At 46.5% G+C, this 20,031-nt stretch overlaps 1 protein-coding gene across 3 annotated transcripts in view; it reads right to left on the reverse strand.

Annotated features, from left to right (window-relative positions):
* The window catches only part of ZC3H3 (zinc finger CCCH-type containing 3), a 315,254-nt gene that overhangs the window by 57,728 nt on the left and 237,495 nt on the right, over window positions 1-20,031 (reverse strand). For all 3 annotated transcript variants that reach the window (XM_084848552.1, XM_084848554.1, XM_084848553.1), the window contains exons 6-9: window positions 19,473-19,557; window positions 17,303-17,461; window positions 14,491-14,560; window positions 3,106-3,237 (exon numbers count right to left, since the gene is read on the reverse strand). In XM_084848552.1, coding sequence (XP_084704678.1) covers window positions 3,106-3,237; window positions 14,491-14,560; window positions 17,303-17,461; window positions 19,473-19,557 — 446 coding nt within the window. The remainder of the gene's footprint in view (window positions 1-3,105; window positions 3,238-14,490; window positions 14,561-17,302; window positions 17,462-19,472; window positions 19,558-20,031) is intronic.

Raw genomic sequence — 20,031 nt, forward strand, 5'->3', positions numbered from 1 at the left:
TAGGCAAAGCAACTAAGCCTCTCCATCTGCAACAACAGCAACTAGCCTACCTTAAAAGATTGTTGTTAGGATTACCGAGGTAATGGTTAGAGTGTTGGGCTTTGGCTCCGGTGATTAGATGACAAATCGGCCTACAGCAATGAGCCAGCCACCCTCTCTCAGCCTAACCTACCATCACCAACAGCTATGAGCAAACATGCCCTCATGCACCCAATGGAGGAAGGGTGGGGTACAATCTGAACAACAACATGGACATTCAGAAATCATGATATCAATGTATCAATAAAATGACAAGAGCATCTGATTTTGTTATGCTTTTCTTAAGTTGTTAAAAGTAAGGCGATTTATTGTCATTTCTGCAGTACTCCAAATCCACTACAGTGGTCAGCTAGCTAATTGCCCTCACACTAAGCTTGCTTGGAAATATTATTCCCATTTTAGGGAAAGCAGAACAAAGGCTGGGACATCTTGATCTGCCCACGGCCACCCAAAAGCAGTCTGAGATGATCAGTCGAGCTGGAGAGTTGTGGGAGAGACCATGGGCTTCCCCACCAATGCCTGTACCACAGTGGCTACTGCTAAGCTTTCAGAAGCAACAGGTGGCAAGTGCCATGTAGAAGAACCATTGCTCCGCCTGTCATACACAGAGCGATGCAATGCGTACGTACCATCACATCGCCAAAGGGTGTCTACTGTTAAAGCGCTACACAGCTTGAGACCCGAGTGCTTCCACGTCCACCTGCCCGAGCACTGTGACTGTCTTCAGAGGCCATCCTGCAGGTACTCCTGCCATCTGAAGTGAGGTGGGTAGTGACCAGGAGAGGCTTTCTTGGTGGAAGCACCCTGTTGTGGAGCTCCCTCCTGAAAGAGGCTCACCTACTTTAATGTCTGCCCAGTACCAGATAAAGACCTTTAAGAAGGTTAACCTTCCAGACTTTTATCGTCGGATGATGTTTTTAACATGGGTTTTACTGCTGCTTTTCATCCTGCTGTTTTTGTAGTTTTTCTGACAGTTTTACAGTATTTTCATTCTGTTTGATCTTGTAAACTGCCCTGACAATTATATATTGAAAAGCAGTATACAAATCCAGTACATAAATACTTTTTCTTCAGAACTATTATTTTATAGCGAGACAAGTATGGTCAGTTCTGGCAGCAGCCAATCCTGGGAGATACCACCACAAACATTTTCCCAGCACCAATCAGAATTGTCAACCAAAAGAACAGATATTAGATATCTTCCAGGTAGCCCTGATTTTCAGAGGCACCCCTTGCTGAATGTCATGATATGCTGTCCCTCCTTGCTCTTACCCCTCTCATCCCACTCTTCCAGATTAGCTTGCAAGCACTGACAACAAACCCTACCAAAATCCACTCTGTCTCATGCCAAACTAAGGGCCACTCCACACACTGTGCAGAGGCAAACTCAACAGGCAGCGGCAGACCATGTGATGTGACATGGGCAATGTGCTTCCTCAAAAATCCCTCTTTGCCATATTAACACATTACATTTCCAAGTGCATGTTTAAATCATCATGGGGTATACACCTAAAATGTACCATTGTTCTAACTGTGAAACATCTTCAGATATTTGAAACCAGTTTTCTCCTATTTAGCACAATGATAAGAAATGTACCTCATTTCAGGTGATTCCTTCCTGCCTAGAAACAGCCATTGCTAGCTCCATTTGAGTTCCAGGAAGAAACATGCTCGCTTTTACAGATTCCTATTTCTTCCAGTGATGACCCCATCTCACACACATGTTATACTTTACGCACAGAGATGTTCCATTCCCAATTATCCCCCATTAGGAAGCCCTTACGTTCCTAATTTTATTAGTTTGTTTATAGGCCGCCTTTCAGTCATAATGGCTCTGAATGTGTTTTACAATAAAAACAAATTCAACCTAATTAAAACAATTCAAGTCTAAAAAGTAATCTATCTATACAGCTGAAACCATCAATATAGCTGGAAGGTGTTCCAAGACTTTCTTAACCATAGTCAGACCACCTTTTATTTTATTCATTTTATTTCCAAAATTTAGAAGTATAAAAGCGAGAGGGTGCTATTGCACTCATGTTCTGCTTATGGGCTTCCCATGGGCATCTGGTTGACCACTATGAGAACAGTGTGAAAGACTAAATAGGGCTTTGGACTGGTCCAGCATGGCTCTTTTTATGTTCTTATGATTTAAAAGTTTCCAAGGCAAGACACATACACACATACACAGACATGCCAACAGGGCATGAATAAGAACATAAGAAGAGCCATGCTGGATCAGACCAAGGTCCATCTAGTCCAGCATTCTGTTCACACAGCAGCCAACCAGGAGCCCACAAGCAGGGCATGAGTGCAACAGCACCCTCCCACCCATGTTCCCCAGCAACTGGTGTACAAAGGCTCACTGCCTCTGGTCCTGGTGGCAGCACATAGCCATCAAGACTAGTAGCCATTGATAGCCTTTTCCTCCAGGAATTTTTCTAACCCCCTTTTAAAGCCATCCAAATTGGTGGCCATCACTACATCCTGTGATAGTGAAGGTGGTAGCAACTGAAAGCCAGCCTATAAACAGTGTGAATCACATTTTGGGGTCTCACCTGGGATCTTCTAAATCAGGGGTAGGAACCTGGTGCCCTCCAAATGTTTTGGACTACACCTTCTATCAGCCCGAGCCAGCATGGTCGATGGTAAGCAATTATGGGAGCTGTCATCCAAAACATCTGGAGGGCACCAGGTTGGCTAGCCCTGTTCCAGATGGACTTGGGAGATGGAAGCATTTCTTTCCAGCATCTTGCATGCAAAGGGGAAGCTAGTTTGGCAAGCATGGCCTACCCCTCAGCAATGCTGAGACCCACAAGGGAAGTGCGAAGGAGAGGAAGAGAAAGCAGGAGAGCTTAAAAAGCTGGAGCTCAGAGGGAGAAGCCCCTCTCAGATGTGGACCTGCAGGACTGTCTTTGAAAAGTGGCCACGACAACCTTGTCATGTGATAAAGAACAGCAGCAGCAGAAAGAGTGGTATGCATGGATCCTAAGTGGCAAGAGAATTACATCTCAGTGGGAAACTGTAACATACGTGGCACAGTGGTTAAGCCTAGCCCATCCTTACCTTCTCTCCCAAGGGACAGTAGCCCTTGAGGAAATCTGAGCACACTTCTGCTTTCCTGGAGACATAGACGTGGCTGTAGGGGCAATCGCTGTTGTTGCAGATGCCTTTCAGGAAATAGGAGCACACGGGCATCTGGGAGGAGAAAGCAAAGAGAGAAAAGGTGATTTCTCTCCAACCCCTTGCATGGAAAAAACACACATATCCCTGCTGGTGGTGACACTCCACCCCATTTGCTGTGGGAAGGAAAGAAATATTAGCAACTTTGAAACATTTAGCTGTGGGGGGGTTGTGTTTTACACATGGCGTGCTTCAGCACAATACGCCAGTGAAGTTGGCCACTATGATCCCTGTGTTGCAGAATGGTCTCCGAGGCTGCTGAGAGGGCAACTGGCTTGGAGGCCATCCAGGGAGTCTTGCAGATGGATGAGGACTGGGAACCTCCACTGCTGGTGACTTCCAGATCTCATACGCTGCTCCTGCAACTGCAACGCTGAAGGAGCGAACAGCCAGAGGAAATGCCCTTCACATGCACACTGAACTGCCAAGGAGCCACTGCTCTGTGGTGCTTTCCCATGTGGCTGTGACGTACGTGTGACTGTCGCAGCTCCACGAGCATGGCCAACTGCACCGGATCAGCACCCTCCCTCCTCCTTGTTTGTTTCAATGAGACTGGCACAGGGATACTTTAACATGAACTTTGACATCCACAGGAAATGGTGGGCCTGGAGATGCCAACTGGATTTTCTGTTTCTCGGGCCAACCCTGCACAAGTGAGTGGCAACAGGCCAAAAGGTTGCCTGGATTCTTTTGCTCTGAAGGAACACACCCTAGTGCAGCCTTCCCCAACCTGGTGCCCTCCAGATATTTTTGGATGACAATTCCCAGAATTCTTGACCATTGGTCATGCTAGCTGGGGCTGATGGGAGTTCATGTCCAAAACATCTGGAAGGGGAAGGCTGTTGTAGTGGATTTGAGGGCATAATCTTAGGCATGTTTAGACAGAAACAAGTCCTACAAATCCCAGCATCCCCCAGCCAGCCATGGTTCTGTCTAAACATGCCTAGGATTGTGCCCTAAGGCAGGAGTTGGCTGCCATTTCCTCTGGTGCACAGACAGCTCTTGCCAGAACTCATAATTCGAGGCATCATTATTTACAGGTGTTGGAGACATAAATAAGCAAAGCAAAAGCAACTGTGTACAGAGACAGATATGGGACCACCCAGCACTCGTGCCGCAAACCACAAAACTTTTACCTTCAGCTGTTTACTGTAATTAAAAAGAAATTACTGCCCTGCTGTGACAATTCCACTTCTCCATCTTAACAGCTACTGCAGGTGGGGAGGGCCCATAGCCCAATGGCCGAGCACATACTTGTGTGCATAAAAGGTCCCCAGATTTCCAACAGAAAAGCAGCGGGCCTGCTCAGACCCTGAAGAGCCACTGCCAGACAGAATTGCCCATGCTGAACTCAGAGCCATCACACCATTCCTTACACTGCCTCTCTAGAGTGGTTCTCCAGCTACAAATGGTGCTCGCCCCCAGAGGAGAACTAAAAAGAAGAAGACGCATCTGAGCTCCTCAGATATGCCCCAAGTCCCAGAACTACCAGATGGTTTGCGAAGTGGTTGTTCTGGATGCTTGGCTTCCCTTACCCCCGGAGTTCCATTCCTAGCCCTCTTCTTTCCTCCTGCTGCTCACCTCAACACAAAATTGCCTTACTGTCCAGCAGGAAAGTAATCCTTCGGTTAAATGCCATCATCTTAAATCCTGCAGGTTCAGGTATCCTCAAACCAATATTTACAAATGCTCAATAAGCACAGACGATGCTAGACGGTGGGATGAAAACTTTTCCCCAAAGGACATACTAGGGCTTTAACTGAATTAGTTCACTAGAATGAGAAGCAGAGGGTGGGGGGAGAAGAGGGGGGCAGCACGATGGAAGGCTAAAAGAAAACAAAGGGGGTTTTAAAAGCAAAGAGTTTATTTTTAATTGTCTTTTAACTGCAGACATTAAAATAAAGGACAGGGCTCTGGGGCTGTCTATTCTGCCGGTGGTGGCGTGACCGTAAACGATTCCCTTAATGTAGGTTTTGATATAGAGATCAAATTAGCTCTAATAAAAAGGGATAATAAAGCCAGCTCTTATGCAAAACTCAACTCCTCCCAGCTGTCAAGGCTGAGCCATTACAAAGAGGAAGCGCTGTTCTCATTTCAATTAACCTTGTTTGCACCCCGCTATGTCCACGCAAATAACAACAACATTAATGCAAGGCGCTAGTGCACTGCGGCCATATTAGGCAGCTCCAAATATGCGCATGCCTTTCCGAGCCGGCAGCTAATGAACCCGAAACTCAACGTGAATTTCCAAATTGCTCACAACAGAGTTTTGAAGCTCTATTAGGGAGAAAAATGCTGATTCTTGTCAAGTCCCTCAAGGGGAAAAGCTGTCGGAACAGCAGCCTGCCTCAGCCCCAGTCCTAGCCTCTTGCTAACCTTCATCCACAAACCCAGCCATTCATACACAGGGGGCCACAGGCCTCCTCTCCACGGGCTGCCCACTGGAGGGAGACAGTTACCTGGGGACAAGGGGCTCTGTTCAGCGGGCCCACTTGCTGAGGTGCCCATCCCCCACAACGTCCCAGCCCCCAAATAAGGGAAGCTGATCAGGACGCCCACTCCTCCTGCACGAGATGCTTGGGAAATCTATAAAGACTTCTCTCCCCCACCAGGCTTCTGGGAGCACGAGGAGCCCATGAAGTTGCCTGGCACTCTGTCGTTTTGTCTACCCAAGGGCCTGTTTACACAAGCAGTTTTCCTGAGATGACAAGCCTCCACGCTCATGTCAGGCCTCTACTGGTCCACACAATCTGTGGAGGAATCAGAGATTCAAAGTGACATTTTTTAAAAGCCTGCTACCTCTGCCAAGTTCTGGACTCACCTTTTTTTCACCTCCAAACAGGTAAACAGGTAGAGCCCCCATAACCTGTGACATATCTCTAGAACCAAATTTAACCAACAATCTCTGAATTGTCACTGAACATACAAACCCTCCGTGAAGAAAAACTGAAGCCTCTTCCCTTTTAATTAAGGCAAAGCTTGCTTGGGTGGAGGTTCCTTTGTCCAGGTGTGCATGGCTCTGCCCAGACCCATGAGCTCCCTCAATTATACACCACCTCTCTACCAACAACTACTGTTTCCACCATTGGAGACAGTCTGCCTCTGTACACCAGGTGCTGGGGAACACGAGCGGGAGGAAGCGGTTGCCCTCAGGTCCTGCTTGTGGGCTTCTGATGGAGGCATCTGGTTGGCCACTCTTGGAGCAGAACACTGGACTAGAGAGGCTGTTAGTCTGACCCAGCTCCGGATCGTCTGATATTCTTTTGGGGAACACTGGGTGTCGGCACCAGCCACGGTGAATGGACTTGAACCCTGGACCTTCTGGAAATTAAGCTGGAATCCAGCTCTTCCTGGAACTGCTTTTTCTCTGCTGGGCAAGCTCAGTGAAGCTCCTAGCGCAAGTAGTATCACCCGCTCCTTTCTCTGCTCTGCACTGCTCTATCATGACTCGTTCTTTATCAAGACTAGTTTCCCATGTCTGTGGCCTGTCCCTTTTGAACATATTACTCCATATTAACATATTACGGTGCTGCATCAACCGCACTGGTTGTCAGTCAGTTTCCAGGCCTAATTTAAAGTGTTGGTGCTGACCGTGAAAGCTCTAAATGGCTTAGGATCAGTCTACTGGCAGGAGCGCCTCCTCCTGTATGTTCCTGCCCGACTGCTCAGATCATTTTATTTATTTATTAAGATCACCTTCAGAGGCTCTTCTCTGGCTGCCGCTGCCCACAAAGGTGCCACCGGTGGCTACCAGGGAAAGAGCCTTCTCTGTAGAGGCCCTCTGTCTGTGGAATGCCTTTCCCAGAGAGATCTACCTGGCATCTTCACTGTACACATTTAAATGCTGGGTTAAACCTTCCTCTTCCAGCAGGCATTTAATCTTTAATCTGTTACTCTGGTTATGCCTTTACTGAAAGCTCTTTAATACTTGTAAAGTTTTAATATTTTAACATGTTGATATTTTTCATTATTAGTTTTTTATTGTTGTTTTGGTTTTTTATTATTGTAAATCAACTTTAGGGCATCTCCCCATTGGGCGGTACACTCACTCACTCAATAAATAAATAGTTTAGCTTCCTTCATCCTGTGAATTCCTTGCCTGCGCAACAAGGGCACTGAGGGGTATGCAGCAGCTTTCAGTCCCTGCCCATCCTTCCTACTCCTTCCAGTTCTGATCCTCAGCTTCCCCAGGTCTCGCCAGCCTTGCTGTCAGTTTCCTTCATGCCCCACGGGCCGGCTGGCTGGCCTGCCTGTACTGCATTTGGACCTTTCTGAACCAGATTCCTTGGCTCACCTCCTTTTACTGGATAGGGTTGCCCAGCATGCACCATCAGTCCAGGCAAGAGTTACATGAGCCTGGCAGCAGCTACAGGAACCAGGAAGGCCTCGTTTCTACAGCAGGCCTTGAAGAGGACAGTGGCAGCCACAAGGACCAAGGGCAAGAGATATTTCTCTCCTCCCAAGCCAAGGTTGCAGAAGCGACAGAGACCTATGGGACTGGAGTGGAGCAGGGAATACGGTAGAAGCCTGCTCAGCCTATATAAGGCCATCTGACCCACACTGCATCTTGGCCCCAAGCACATGACACCCAGGACTGGACTGAAGTACAAGCAAATCTAAGGAGGAGGAGGAAGAAGAGCAGAAGGAGGAGCTAGCAAGACTGAGGACACCGGCCCTGCCACACTCCTATCAGTATTAAAAACTTAGAGGGCAGCTCCAGCTTGGAGAGGGGCCTAAACCTGCTGTCTCACAGATAACCAGCCCTGGAATCCATTCTGCAGACTGGCACTCTAACCATCCTCCTAGTAAGAGGAAGAACCTTCTGACCCAACAGCAGCAACAGCAATGCCCAGTTCTGAAGCTCAGTGACAAGCCTCTCACACGGTCCCAGCGGTGCCCACACACCCAGTGGAGGTGGCTTAGAATAAATTCTTCTCCATGGTCAGTAGATGACAAGGGTGTTTGTGACCAGCACATGGATACACGTCCAGCAGACCTATCCCCACTGCACTAGGTGTTGAAACACCTCCTCCTTGCCCAATCAAGTCACAAACAACATTGTTGCAGGGAGGCGTCAGAGACTGAGGTGAGGGGAAGCATATTGCTAGTGGCAGATACCAAGCTCAAAGAGGTCATCAAGTCATTTCTTTTAAGAAGGCATTGTTCTGCATTTCCTTGAGTGTGGCGTTATGTGGCATGCACCACTGGGGTCATTGGTAAAGAATGCTTGCGCATTGCCAAGTTAGTGGAGAAGATTACACGTTGTTTGCATCCTGCTGACTGGGAAAGAAGGATAAAATCAGAGGGCTTTATCATACTGCCTTCCCAGCTGGAGGCAAGCAAATTCTGTCTCAGTAATGGGAGGCAGGGAAAGAAATGCCTCTGAGCCAAAATTTCGACCCTGTACTAAACACATGAACAGCAGGAAAAAGCCACCTTTATAAGAAAAGGCTCATCTGGAGACAAGGGGATTCACCCAGGCCATTTGCGGTGAAGTCCAAGTGCAGCAGAAAACCCTATTTGTGGTGGGAATTAACTCACCAGCCGCTCTCTTTGGGTGGCACTTTGATAAATGAGGTGAACACCACCTTTCCTGGTAATCACCAGGTTAACAGGAAGCTACAGCAGCAAGTGCCGAAGTCACCCCTTGCTCCGGGCAGCAGGCTCCCCCTTGGCTATAAATCACAGAGAACAGGCTCTGAGCTCAGCAAAGGCATCCAAGGCGTGTCGCTCAGCCCAGTCTGGCAGAGAAGCAGCCAGAATCTCCAAACTCAATAAGAGAAGTGAGTAAGACCTTCTGAAGGCAACAGCAGGAAGTTGCTTTGGGGAAAGCCATCGTTTAATGAGGACTGAACTACTTGGGTGGATTCTGCTTCCATTCAACATGGTCTAAGAGATGTATTATTCTATTATGCTCTACAAAAAAAGCAAAGAAAACTCTGCCCCAGGCAAACCACATTCTGCAACCTGTATAAATCATGCAAATATGCACTATGTTTTCATTTTGCAGTATTTATGTTGCATGTTTTTAGCATTTTGTGTAATTTATTCTGGTTTTGCTAGTCATGTGGAAGAGCAGGGAGCTTTACAAGGCATTAAAACCCCAGCACCCGGAATGATCTCAGTACGAATCCAAGGCAAACCATTCAACATCACAGTAATTCAAGTCTATGCCCCAGCCACTGAGGCCGAAGAAGCTGAGGTTGATTGGTTCTATGAAGACCTATAACACCTTCTAGAACTAACACCCAAAAAAGATGTCCTCTTCATCATAGGGGATTGGAATACTAAAGGAGGAAGTCAAGAAATCACCGGGATAACAGGCAAGCATGGCCTGGGTGTACAAAATGAAGCAGGACAAAGGCTAATAGAGTTTTGCCAAGAGAACACGCTGATCATAGCAAACACTTCTTTCCAACAGCACAAGAGGCGACTCTACACATGGACATCACCAGATGGTCAATATCGAAATCAGATTCATTATGTCCTTTGCAGCCAAAGATGGAGAAGCTCTATACAGTCAGTAAAAACAAGACCTGGGGCTGACTGTGGCTCAGATCATGAGCTTCTTCTTGCAAAATTTCAGCTTAAATTGAAGAATGTAGGGAAAACCACTGAACCATTCAGGTATGACCTAAATCATATCCCTTATGAATATACAGTTGAGGTGAGGAATAGATTTCAGGGATTAGACCTGATAGACAGAGTGTCTGAGGAACTACGGACGGAGGTCCGTAACATTGTTCAGGAGGCAGCAACGAAATCCATCCCCAAGAAAAAGAAATGCAAGAAAGCCAAGTGGCTGTCTGATGAGGCTTTACAAATAGCTGAGGAAAGAAGGGAAGCGAAAAGCAAGGGGAAAGGGGAAGATATACCCAAGTGAATGCAGAGTTCCAGAGAATAGTTGTCAAGGGCTCCTTGGCGGCCTTTTTCAGTCTAATCCAGTAGCCAAGTCCAGACACAGAAAAAGGGATTCTTTTCAAAGCTTTATTCCTCTTTTACAACTTAACAACTCTACTGTTAGCAACTAGCTATGAGCAGCAGAGTAACTATGCCCTAAGTGGGAACAGTTGGTCCCCGTTTGAAGGAGAATCACTGGCAGACCCTGAACTTATGGGCTAGGGAGAGTCCCTCCCCCTTTCCCGTGGATCCTCTGGGCGCAACCGTTGTTTGCGCGCCAACCAGGCACTACGCCTCCTTTCCGCGCCCTCCACTTGGTGCCGCTCCCTGCGTCGGCGCCGCGCATCCAGCAAGTCTTCTTCCCGCGCTCTCTCACTCCCGGGACTGCTATCTATGCCAGGAATGCCGGTGGGAGGAATCTCTGCCAGCTGTTGGCCCTGGGAAGGATGAGCGCGCTCCTCTCCCAGGAGCAACTGCTCCTCAGAATCAGAACTACTCTGGGATTCTATGGGCTCAGTGTCCACCCTGACAATAGCAAGGAGAGACAAGAAGGCCTTCTTAAATGAACAATGCAAAGAAATTGAGGAAAATAATAGAATGGGAAAGACTAGAGATCTCTTCAAGAAAATCGGAGATCTCAAGGGAACGTTTTGTGCAAAGACGGGCATGATAAAGGACAAAGAAGGCAGGGACCGAACAGAAGCAGATGAGATTAAGAAGAGGTGGAAAGAATACACAGAAGAACTATACAGGAAAGATCTGAATGTCCCTGATAGCCATGATAGTGTGGTCACTGAACCTGAGCCGGACATCCTAGAGAGAGAAGTCAAGTGGGCCTTAGGAAGCATTACTAACAACAAAGCTAGCGGAGATGACAGTATTCCAGCTGAGCTATTTCAAATCCTAAAATATGATGCTGTTAAAGTGTTGCACTCAATATGCCAAAAAGACTGGAAAAGGTCAGTTTACATTCCAATTCCAAAGAAGGGCAATGCCAACGAGTGTTCAAACTACCATACAATTGCGCTCATTTCACATGCCAGCAAGTTTATGCTCAAAATCCTACAAGCTAGGCTTCAGCAGTACGTGAAGCGAGAACTACCGGAAGTACAAGCTGGGTTTCGAAGAGGCAGAGGAACTAGAGATCAAATCGCCAACATTCACTGGATCATGGAGAAAGCAAGAGAATTCCAGAAAAACGTCTATTTCTGCTTCATTGACTACGCTAAAGCCTTTGATTGTGTGGATCACAACAAACTGTGGCAAATTCTGAAAGAGATGGGAGTACCAGACCACCTTACCTGTCTCCTGAGAAACCTGTATGAGGGTCAAGAAGCAACAGTAAGAACCAGACATGGAACAACCGATTGGTTCAAAACTGGGAAAGGAGTACGACAAGGCTGTATATTGTCGCCCTGCTTATTTAATTTATATGCAGACTACATCATGAGAAATGCCGGGTTGGATGAATCACAGGTCAGAATTAAGATTGCCGGGAGAATTATCAACAACCTCAGATACGCAGACGATACCACCCTAATGGCAGAAAGCAAAGAGGATCTGAAGAGCCTCTTGTTGAGGGTGAAAGTGGAGAGTGCAAAAGCTGCTTTGAAACTCAACATTCCAAAAAAAAGATCATGGCATCTGACTCCCTCACTTCCTGGCATATAGAAGGGGAAGAAATGGAAGCAGTGACAGATTTTATTTTCTTGGGCTCCAAGATCACCGCAGACGGTGACTGTAGCCATGAAATTAAAAGACGCTTGCTCCTTGGGAGGAAAGCTATGGCAAACCTAGACAGCACAGTAAGAAGCAGAGACATCACCTTGCTGACAAAAGTCCGTCTAATCAAAGCTATGGTTTTCCCAGTAGTAATGTATGGCAGTGAGAGCTGGACTATAAGGAAGGCTGAGCACCGAAGAATTGATGCTTTTGAACTGTGGTGCCGGAGAAGACTCTTACGAGTCCCCTGGACTGCAAGGAGGTCAAATCAGTCCGTCCTAAAGGAAATCAACCCTGAGTGCTCATTGGAAGGACACATACTGAAGCTGAAGCTCAACTATTTTGGCCACCTAATGCGAACAGAAAACTCACTGGAAACAACCCTGATGCTGGGAAAGATTGAAGGCAAAAAGAGAAGGGGACGGCAGAGGATGAGATGGCTAGATAGCATCACTGATGCAATGAATATGAACTTGAGCACACTCCAGGAGAGAGCAGAGGACAGGAAGGCCTGGTGTGCTATGGTCCATGGGGTCACAAAGAGTCGGACACGACTTAACAACTGAACAACAACAACCCGAAAATCACGTTTAGCCACTTCTCCGACTTCTGAAGATTTCAGCCTGCTTTGCTCACACACCTTCAAGAATCTCTTTGAAGTCATATGGGCCAGGAACCTGCTTGTCTTCTTTTAATGAAAGTGGAGTTTCTGAGGAATCCAAAGTTCTACACCAAATATACCAGCGGGCAGCTGTCAGAAGGGGAGGGAGGCAGAGAACAGGAGGCCTTCCTTTAATGGCCTGACTGGGACCGTGAGCCAGTGGGTTCCTCCCTCCTAGAAAGACCCTCCTCAGGAAAACCTGAAGCACAATCATCTCCATATATAGAAAGCAGCTCCTACATTACTGCCCACTGTCCTAAAATGTCTCACACTCCAGAAAGACCAAGAAACAGAACTCCTGCGGAGGAAGAAGGGAGGTGGGGCATTATACAGATGGCAGCAGGACTAGAGTCCCAGTGGGAGGGGTCTTGATTTGGACCCTCCCCAATTTACCCCTTTTACACCCCCCATATCAGCAAAAGACTGCCATCCGCTTCTGTGAACTAAAACGTTAAAGAGCTACATTTGAAGAAACTCCTGCAGCAAAGGCGAAGATGGCACCCTCCCACACACATACATACAACCCAGTCATAGCCCTGATTCTGGGTGGCTTGGCACCCACTGACAAAGTTCCAAGCAGGCTAGTGGCTCTGGTATCAGTGGGATGGTGAATCCACTCTGGGTTTCAGTCAGAACCACTAAGTACTCTAAAGGAGCTCTCCAAGGTGCGCTGGAGCATTTACCGCCCCACTGACATTGGACCCATCAGCCTCCACTGGTTCCAAGGCTGGATGGGGGTGGGGAACACAGGCATGTTGCACCCCCCTCGCCCACCTTACAATGCCCTTGCTATATAAAACCTTGCTTTAACTCACCTATCATGCTAAGTGGGAATTTGCTAGTAATAATTTCTATGTTCATGCAGAATCATGACATTCACACAGGCCTGATAGCCTTACAGCCCACCTCTCCTATGAGGTCCCATTGCATTCAGTGAGGCTGATCATAGCATGTTTAACTCCACCAACAGACCTGCACAACCTGCGATCCACTGAGGCCCCTAACCTGCATGTTACGGTTTGCCAGGTACTTACCAACTGCTCTGCTTTCGAAGCTCTGGGCAAGAAGAAAAAGTTTTATCAAGCTTCTGATGTGTCATCACACTATATACTTCTGGTCAGCTGTGCTTTGCTTGGCGGGTCACCAGTTGTGCAGACCATTGTTAGTGCTGCACATGCCATAGATGCCTGCTTAGGGCTGCCCCACAGCTCTGCCAATCCCCTTTCCCTGGAAAGCCTTCAAGCCCTAAGCATCTAATGCTTCAGAAGTGTCGAAGGGCTTTATCACATGGGTGGTGCAAGGAAGGCTGGTAATACTTTTTAATATTTTGTTTATCTGTTTCATTGATTTGAATGTGGCTTTTTTAATGAGTATCTTTAAAACGTCTTGCCCCAAACCTTCAGGATTGTAATAAACACACTACATTTCTGTATACCAACACTTTTTTCATTTCACAATTTGATTTTAGGATAGGAAAACTGTGATCCTGGAATGTGTCTTCAGAACTTTTTGACTTCTCCTACTGGAGCTCTGGATGTGATCTTCAGAATGGGCAGCTGCTACTTGTGGCAAAGGAGCCCAGTGCCCTACTTGCTGTGAGCCAAAAGCTGCCCCCAGGTGTCATCCCTCTGGCCACTGTATAAATTGGCGCAGAATGGCATGCGCAAGAGTGGTGGCCAGCTTTAAGGCTTTGGACACTCTTCTGCCTGGGGCCGCAAGTATCCCTGATGTGGCCAGACAGCCCCAGGTGCTTTGAACTTGGCACCCTGCTTAATGCACTAAACTACTGATACATCACGCTGGCAAAAGAAGCACACTCTGCTCTCAGTATGAGAAGCGGTCCCGTTACAAGCCTGAACAGCTTTTTCATGAAATTTCCAAATGAATGCCATTTGAGATGCTTTGAAACACAGCCCTCCCCCCCTTACTGCAGCCACTGGGGGGCTGCCTCCCTCAGAGCCAGTTTGCGACTAAGCCAGACACACCTTGTCTTTCGAAACCTTGTGTGAAAAAGGACACGTCCCATCTGTCTTCTTGCACGTGCCACGGAGAAACCTGTGAAGAGGACCAAAAAAGAGGGAGGAGTTTGACAGAGCATCTCGCTTCACCTGAAAACATTTGAAACCAAATGACCTGAAAACATCAGAAACCAGGCCCCGCAAGTCAAGTTCAAGCACAGCCATTTAATTTGAAAGGCCTTTCCACCTATGGATGTCTCTGCTCTTGCCCCCAAATCTACAGACACCATTGATCAATTTAGGCCAGTTTTAACTTCATGACACATTTGCTTAGAGCACTTCACATCCCCAGTTCTTGCATTAAGGACGGCTGTGAAGCATGTTTTTAGATTATGTACTGTAGTCATCTTTCACACAGCTGCCCTGAACGCCTCAGGCTAGGTGCAAAACAACCCATGCCGCTTTATCTATCCTCCTCCTGCGTCCATGGATGAACCTGCTGCCTAAAAAGACTCAGACCACAAGAAGCCAGAGAGCCTCTATGGTGCCACAACAAAAAGTCAAGGGCCAACTGGCCACACTTCACCTCTCACATGCAGCTTCTCCGTGTGAGTAATTTAACATGGAAGCTGGCAATTCTAGGTGGACACTGCAGCAGCTTTCAAGTTTGCACATTGCATCAGGTGCCTTTGGGCAAAGAGTTCCAGTTGTAAATAAACAAACATAAAATATTTACTATTTCTTAAACATTTAAAAATACAAGGTGTTGATCCCTGCCCATGAGCTTACAACCCATTTAAAATAAAATAAATTAAAAACAACGTCCACAATACTGGGGTACATTTTTGAACTTCCCTGATGATAAACGATGCTGTAATCGTTCTCTGTCTCTCTCTCTGTCTCTTTCTGTCTCTCTCATGCACACACATTTGTGTGAGGTGAAAAGAAGTTGTAAAATAGCCTACAGCAATATGTGAGTTGTCCCTGAATCAGCATCTTGGAGGGAAGTTCAACTTCAGCACTTCAACCTACAGAACAAAAACTGCCTGTACACACAAAGAATCTGACATTAACCCTAATTCTCCACTGCTCGTCATTTGAATGGTGTCTCATTAGCTTCTGGACACAACTCAATGGGCCAGTTATTACCAATAAAGTCCTGAACAGGCTGAGCCCAGCGTACTGCAGCTCCCATCACTCCGGGGCCCCTCTTTTCTTGATGGGGTGTCCGGGAGGACTCATAGCACCGCAGCTGTGGGACCCGCTCTCAAAACCTCCTGTGCAAAACCAGTCTTGGCTTTAGGAGGCAAGTAAGGAACACTTTTATTTAAGGCTGTTCAGGGTGGGCTGTGGAGGTATGTGGTTTCACTGGTGGCAGTGGCTGCTCCTCTGATGTTTTATACGTACTTCAGTTGCTGAGAGAGCAATCTTATGCTCTCGATGGAGCACCCCAAGATCAGAGGACTCCGTTCCTTCTTATGTCTTGTCGGCTATTGCTGGTAGGGTGGAAGTCAAGAGGGAGACGGGGAATACAGTATTTTTCTTCTCCCCATGAACAATGGGAGGTAAACACTTAAGACATACTCTTGACTGAAATGCCCATATTCCAGGCTTGTAGAGGTAGAAAACACAAAAACCCTTCCCAGTTCGGAGTTCTGTCTACCGTCTCGGAAGGTTTTTTATGCACAGTCCTATGCACCCTGGGAGGCTCTGTAGGGACCATAGGGTTGCCCTCTAAGTCGTGTTAATGTTGTTGTTTTATGGAACTGCATTTTATATTGGATTTTGTAAGTATTATTAAATTGTTTTGGGCTACAGGATGAGCAGTTTATATGCAGACAAAAAATGTCAGTTAAATATTACAGGGGAGTCATGTTAGATTGTTGCAGCAAAAACAGCAAAGAATCCATGGCATCTAAAAATAAACTAAAGATTAAGTAATTAACACCAATTGTGGCTGTTGTGAATGGTCACTGTTCTTATACATTTGAGCTTTGAAGAGAAGTAAGTAAGTGTTATTTGTGTAGCTCTAAGGCTTAGCTATAAGGTTACCTTATGCTATAAGCAGAGCTAAAATACCATCACAAAATAAAATTCAAGAATAGTACTTACAAAATCCTAGGCCATGACAAGAACCATGAAAAATATTTCAATGGGAGTGTCACAGTTCCACTTTTGGCCTCAGTGTTGGTGTCCCCCCCCCAAGTATGCAACCCTGTGCGCACACGCACACACTAAACCACCAACTGAGAATAACCTTCTCACATGCATCTAATGACTAGAGTCCACGAAAGCTTCTAGCAGAATAAATCCTCCAGTCTTTTAAGTGGATGCCACAGAACTCTTTGTTATCCAAGAAATAGTCTGCCAGTGGTGCCCTCGTTGCTGCCGTCTTTTGCCCCCCATGAGCCTAGCTTTCTCTTTCTTCCCCTCCCATCCCACTGCCTCATTCACTTTCTTCACTTCTCTGTTTGTAAAGGTGACCGAGTGTATTTTTCACCTGATGTGCAGCAGTGTGTGTTTCTTCCTTGGCTTGCCTATGTGCTCACGCATGTTTAAAGTCAACCCACTACTGAGAGATTCTGAATGCAAAGCCACCTTGGCGGGAAGTATCACACGGAAAAGTGCCATGTTTTGCACAATTCCACAAATCTTTCTGCCGTGTCTCACCCATCATTCATGATGACTTTGCACCAGGGGAGCAAAAAAGAAAAAAAGTCCAGTCCCAGGAGGCATCGTCCTTCGTACAAATTGCCCTTCCTAGAAGGGAAGATGAGGGTGGTATCAATACAGAGCTGCCCCTGTGGAAAGAGGGTGCTTTGGGAAAAAGAATGGATACCTTGTGCAGACAGCCACTTTTTCTGGATCATGGATGTAGGGGCAGCTGTCGCCACGGTTGCATTTGCCAAAGCGGTTGTAATACATGCAGTATTCTTTCTTCTTCTCTTTCTTCTGCTTGGCTTGGCGAATGATGGCCAAGCTACGCTGGACTGCTCGGCTAAACGGAGGAAGAGAGACAGACAGGTAATCTCAGATTTACAGAGCACCCTCAAAAAATCCTGGCACACGTCCCTTTCATTCAAGCCAACAATATAGTCTTTGCTATTGCTACTACCATTTAACATTTGTTAAATAAAAACAGGGTGGTTGGTGTTCTACTGAAGACAGGATGCTTACAGTCTAACAGACTATGGTTAATAGAGAATATGGGGCTTTGACCAGGTAGTCGGGTGGCTACTCAGGAGAGGGACTTTTCAGTGGTGCCATCCTGGTTGTGGAATCCCCTCCCCCAAAAGTCTCACCTGATGCCTACATTGTGGTCTTTTTGGTGCCAGGTGAAGACCGTTTTATCCTCCCAGGCATTTTCATCCTTCAGTTTTTATTGTTTTACATCTTTTACTGTAATTTTAGATCATTACACTGCTTCTGGATTTCACTTTGGTTTTATACTGTAATTTTAAACTTTAAAAAGTTTTATATTGGGTGAGTTCATACATTACGCTAAGCCACGCTGAAGTTAAGCCACACTGGGTTGTTTTTTCTCTGGATAACCCACAATACTCCTGACAGACAATCAGGTACTTTGTGGCTTGCCATGGGTTGTTTCCCCCTCAGTCCCCCCCCTGCTCCTGGCACATATCCCAGGTGCCTTTGTGGCAGAACTCCTTGTTTCCTCGTTCCCTACATCAGCACCATAACTGCAATTGGTCCGCTGCAGTTGCTGGCTCACGAGAGAAAGTCCCCCTCCCCCTGCATCAGATCGCAAAAAGGAAACAATTTTCTGAGCCCTTATGAACACGGTGGTAATACATCCACAAACTTTTAAAAACTTTTTTTCCCTCAGGGTCTTGTGCAAATGCACAGGAGTTCAAGACCACCTGTTGCTATTTAGCCCAGTAAACCAATATCCCCTTCTTGTCAATGTCCTTGTCAGTTTCATCCTCCACTTCCACACTTGCCTTGCTAGCGAACACCTTCTTAAAAAAATGGCTGCTTCGTGTACTACAGAAGTAATTACATCCACCCAAAAAGCTCCTTCTCCTGCAGATGCCAACCACTTGTGGCTACCTCCTTTCCAAACCTCATGCTTGTCGCTTCCCTCCACTGGTCCCCGTTGTTAGCTGTGATATATATACATATGGGTTACCAAGGAGTGTTGGGGATCAGTAAAGATACACACATTTCAAGGCAGAGCACTGATGGGGACCAGTACAGATATACAAATTTCAAGGCAGAACAGTAAAGAGGAGGGGGAAATTATGCAAATTTCATAGCAGTGGGCTTTCACATGTGCACATTTGAGCAAGACATACATACATACATACATACATATATATATATATATATATATATATATATATAATTAAAAAAGGATGCAAATGCATTCAGGTAGCCCGCCAGATGTTTTGGCCCATCAGCCCTAGGCAGCATAGCCAATGGTGAGGGAGCATGGGAGTTTTAGGCTGAAACACCTGGATGGTGGCAAGTTGCCTACCCTTGCTAAGAACAACCTTTCAGTTCAAGACTTTAACACCAAGTCAGTTAATAAAATTCATGAAAAATCTATCCCATACCTTCAATGAGGCCTGCCCAAGAGAACTTCCCTGTGGCATGTGTATCTTTGGAACATGTGCAGCTGCCTCAGACTGGGCCAGACCCTCAGCCCAGCACTGCCTACTCTCACTGGCTGTGGCTCCCTGGCAGAGATCTGTCTTTCTGCAACTCTGCTACCACAGCTCCTTTCGCTGGAGATGCCACGGACTGAATAAGGACATTTTGCATTCAAGACCATTTCCCCAAATATACGCATTTTTGTCTGCACCTTTTCAAATATGATTTTTTGCACACTTTTTTCATGAATTGGATCGCAAACTTTGGGAAAGGGTGGGTTCACATATGTGACCCGAATAAATTTCTCTCCCCTCCCTAGTCCCAAGGCCAAAAGGACATATGACCCATTCACACTCTCCCATGGGGGAACCTCAGTGCTCTTTCGAGGGAATACAGACCTTGCAATGTAGCGGCTTGTGGCCAACCTGCTTGGGTAACCGGGTGGAGAATAGCCAGAGATGCTGGGTGCAGAATCCAGCCTTACTGTTCAAGGACAGAAAGAGAAACAAATAAGATGTTAATTAGAACTCATTCAGAGATGGAATTTGCAAGGAATTCAATCTCCTATTGATTAACACACAGGGAGGCATTGTGTAAAGTTCACACAGGGTAAATAAGTTCTTCTTCAGCAGGCCGAGGTGTTACCGATGCTTCACAAGCAGCAAGCAAACAAGTAAGAGAAGAAACCGTCACACGCCTGGCTGGAGATCAGAATGAATTAGACCAGTTCCTCAAGGCAGCATTACAGAAATGCACAGACTCCCAGGAATGCGCAGCTCCTGGGCCCCAGCATTTAGCATAGGTCCACCTGTATTACAAACAGTGAAGACACAGGGAATGGATTGGTCTTTCATTTAAACTTATTTATGTAGGGCACTGATATCCTGTCTTTCACCAAACAGCCTTAAGGTTACAGAGCCAGTCAAAGGTGAAAGCCAGTGTGGTGTCATGGTTAGA

The sequence above is a fragment of the Heloderma suspectum genome, chromosome 4 (genome assembly GCF_057233095.1).
Source record: "Heloderma suspectum isolate Gila_16-S chromosome 4, 16-S_ref, whole genome shotgun sequence".
In the NCBI taxonomy this organism is placed as follows: domain Eukaryota; kingdom Metazoa; phylum Chordata; class Lepidosauria; order Squamata; family Helodermatidae; genus Heloderma; species Heloderma suspectum.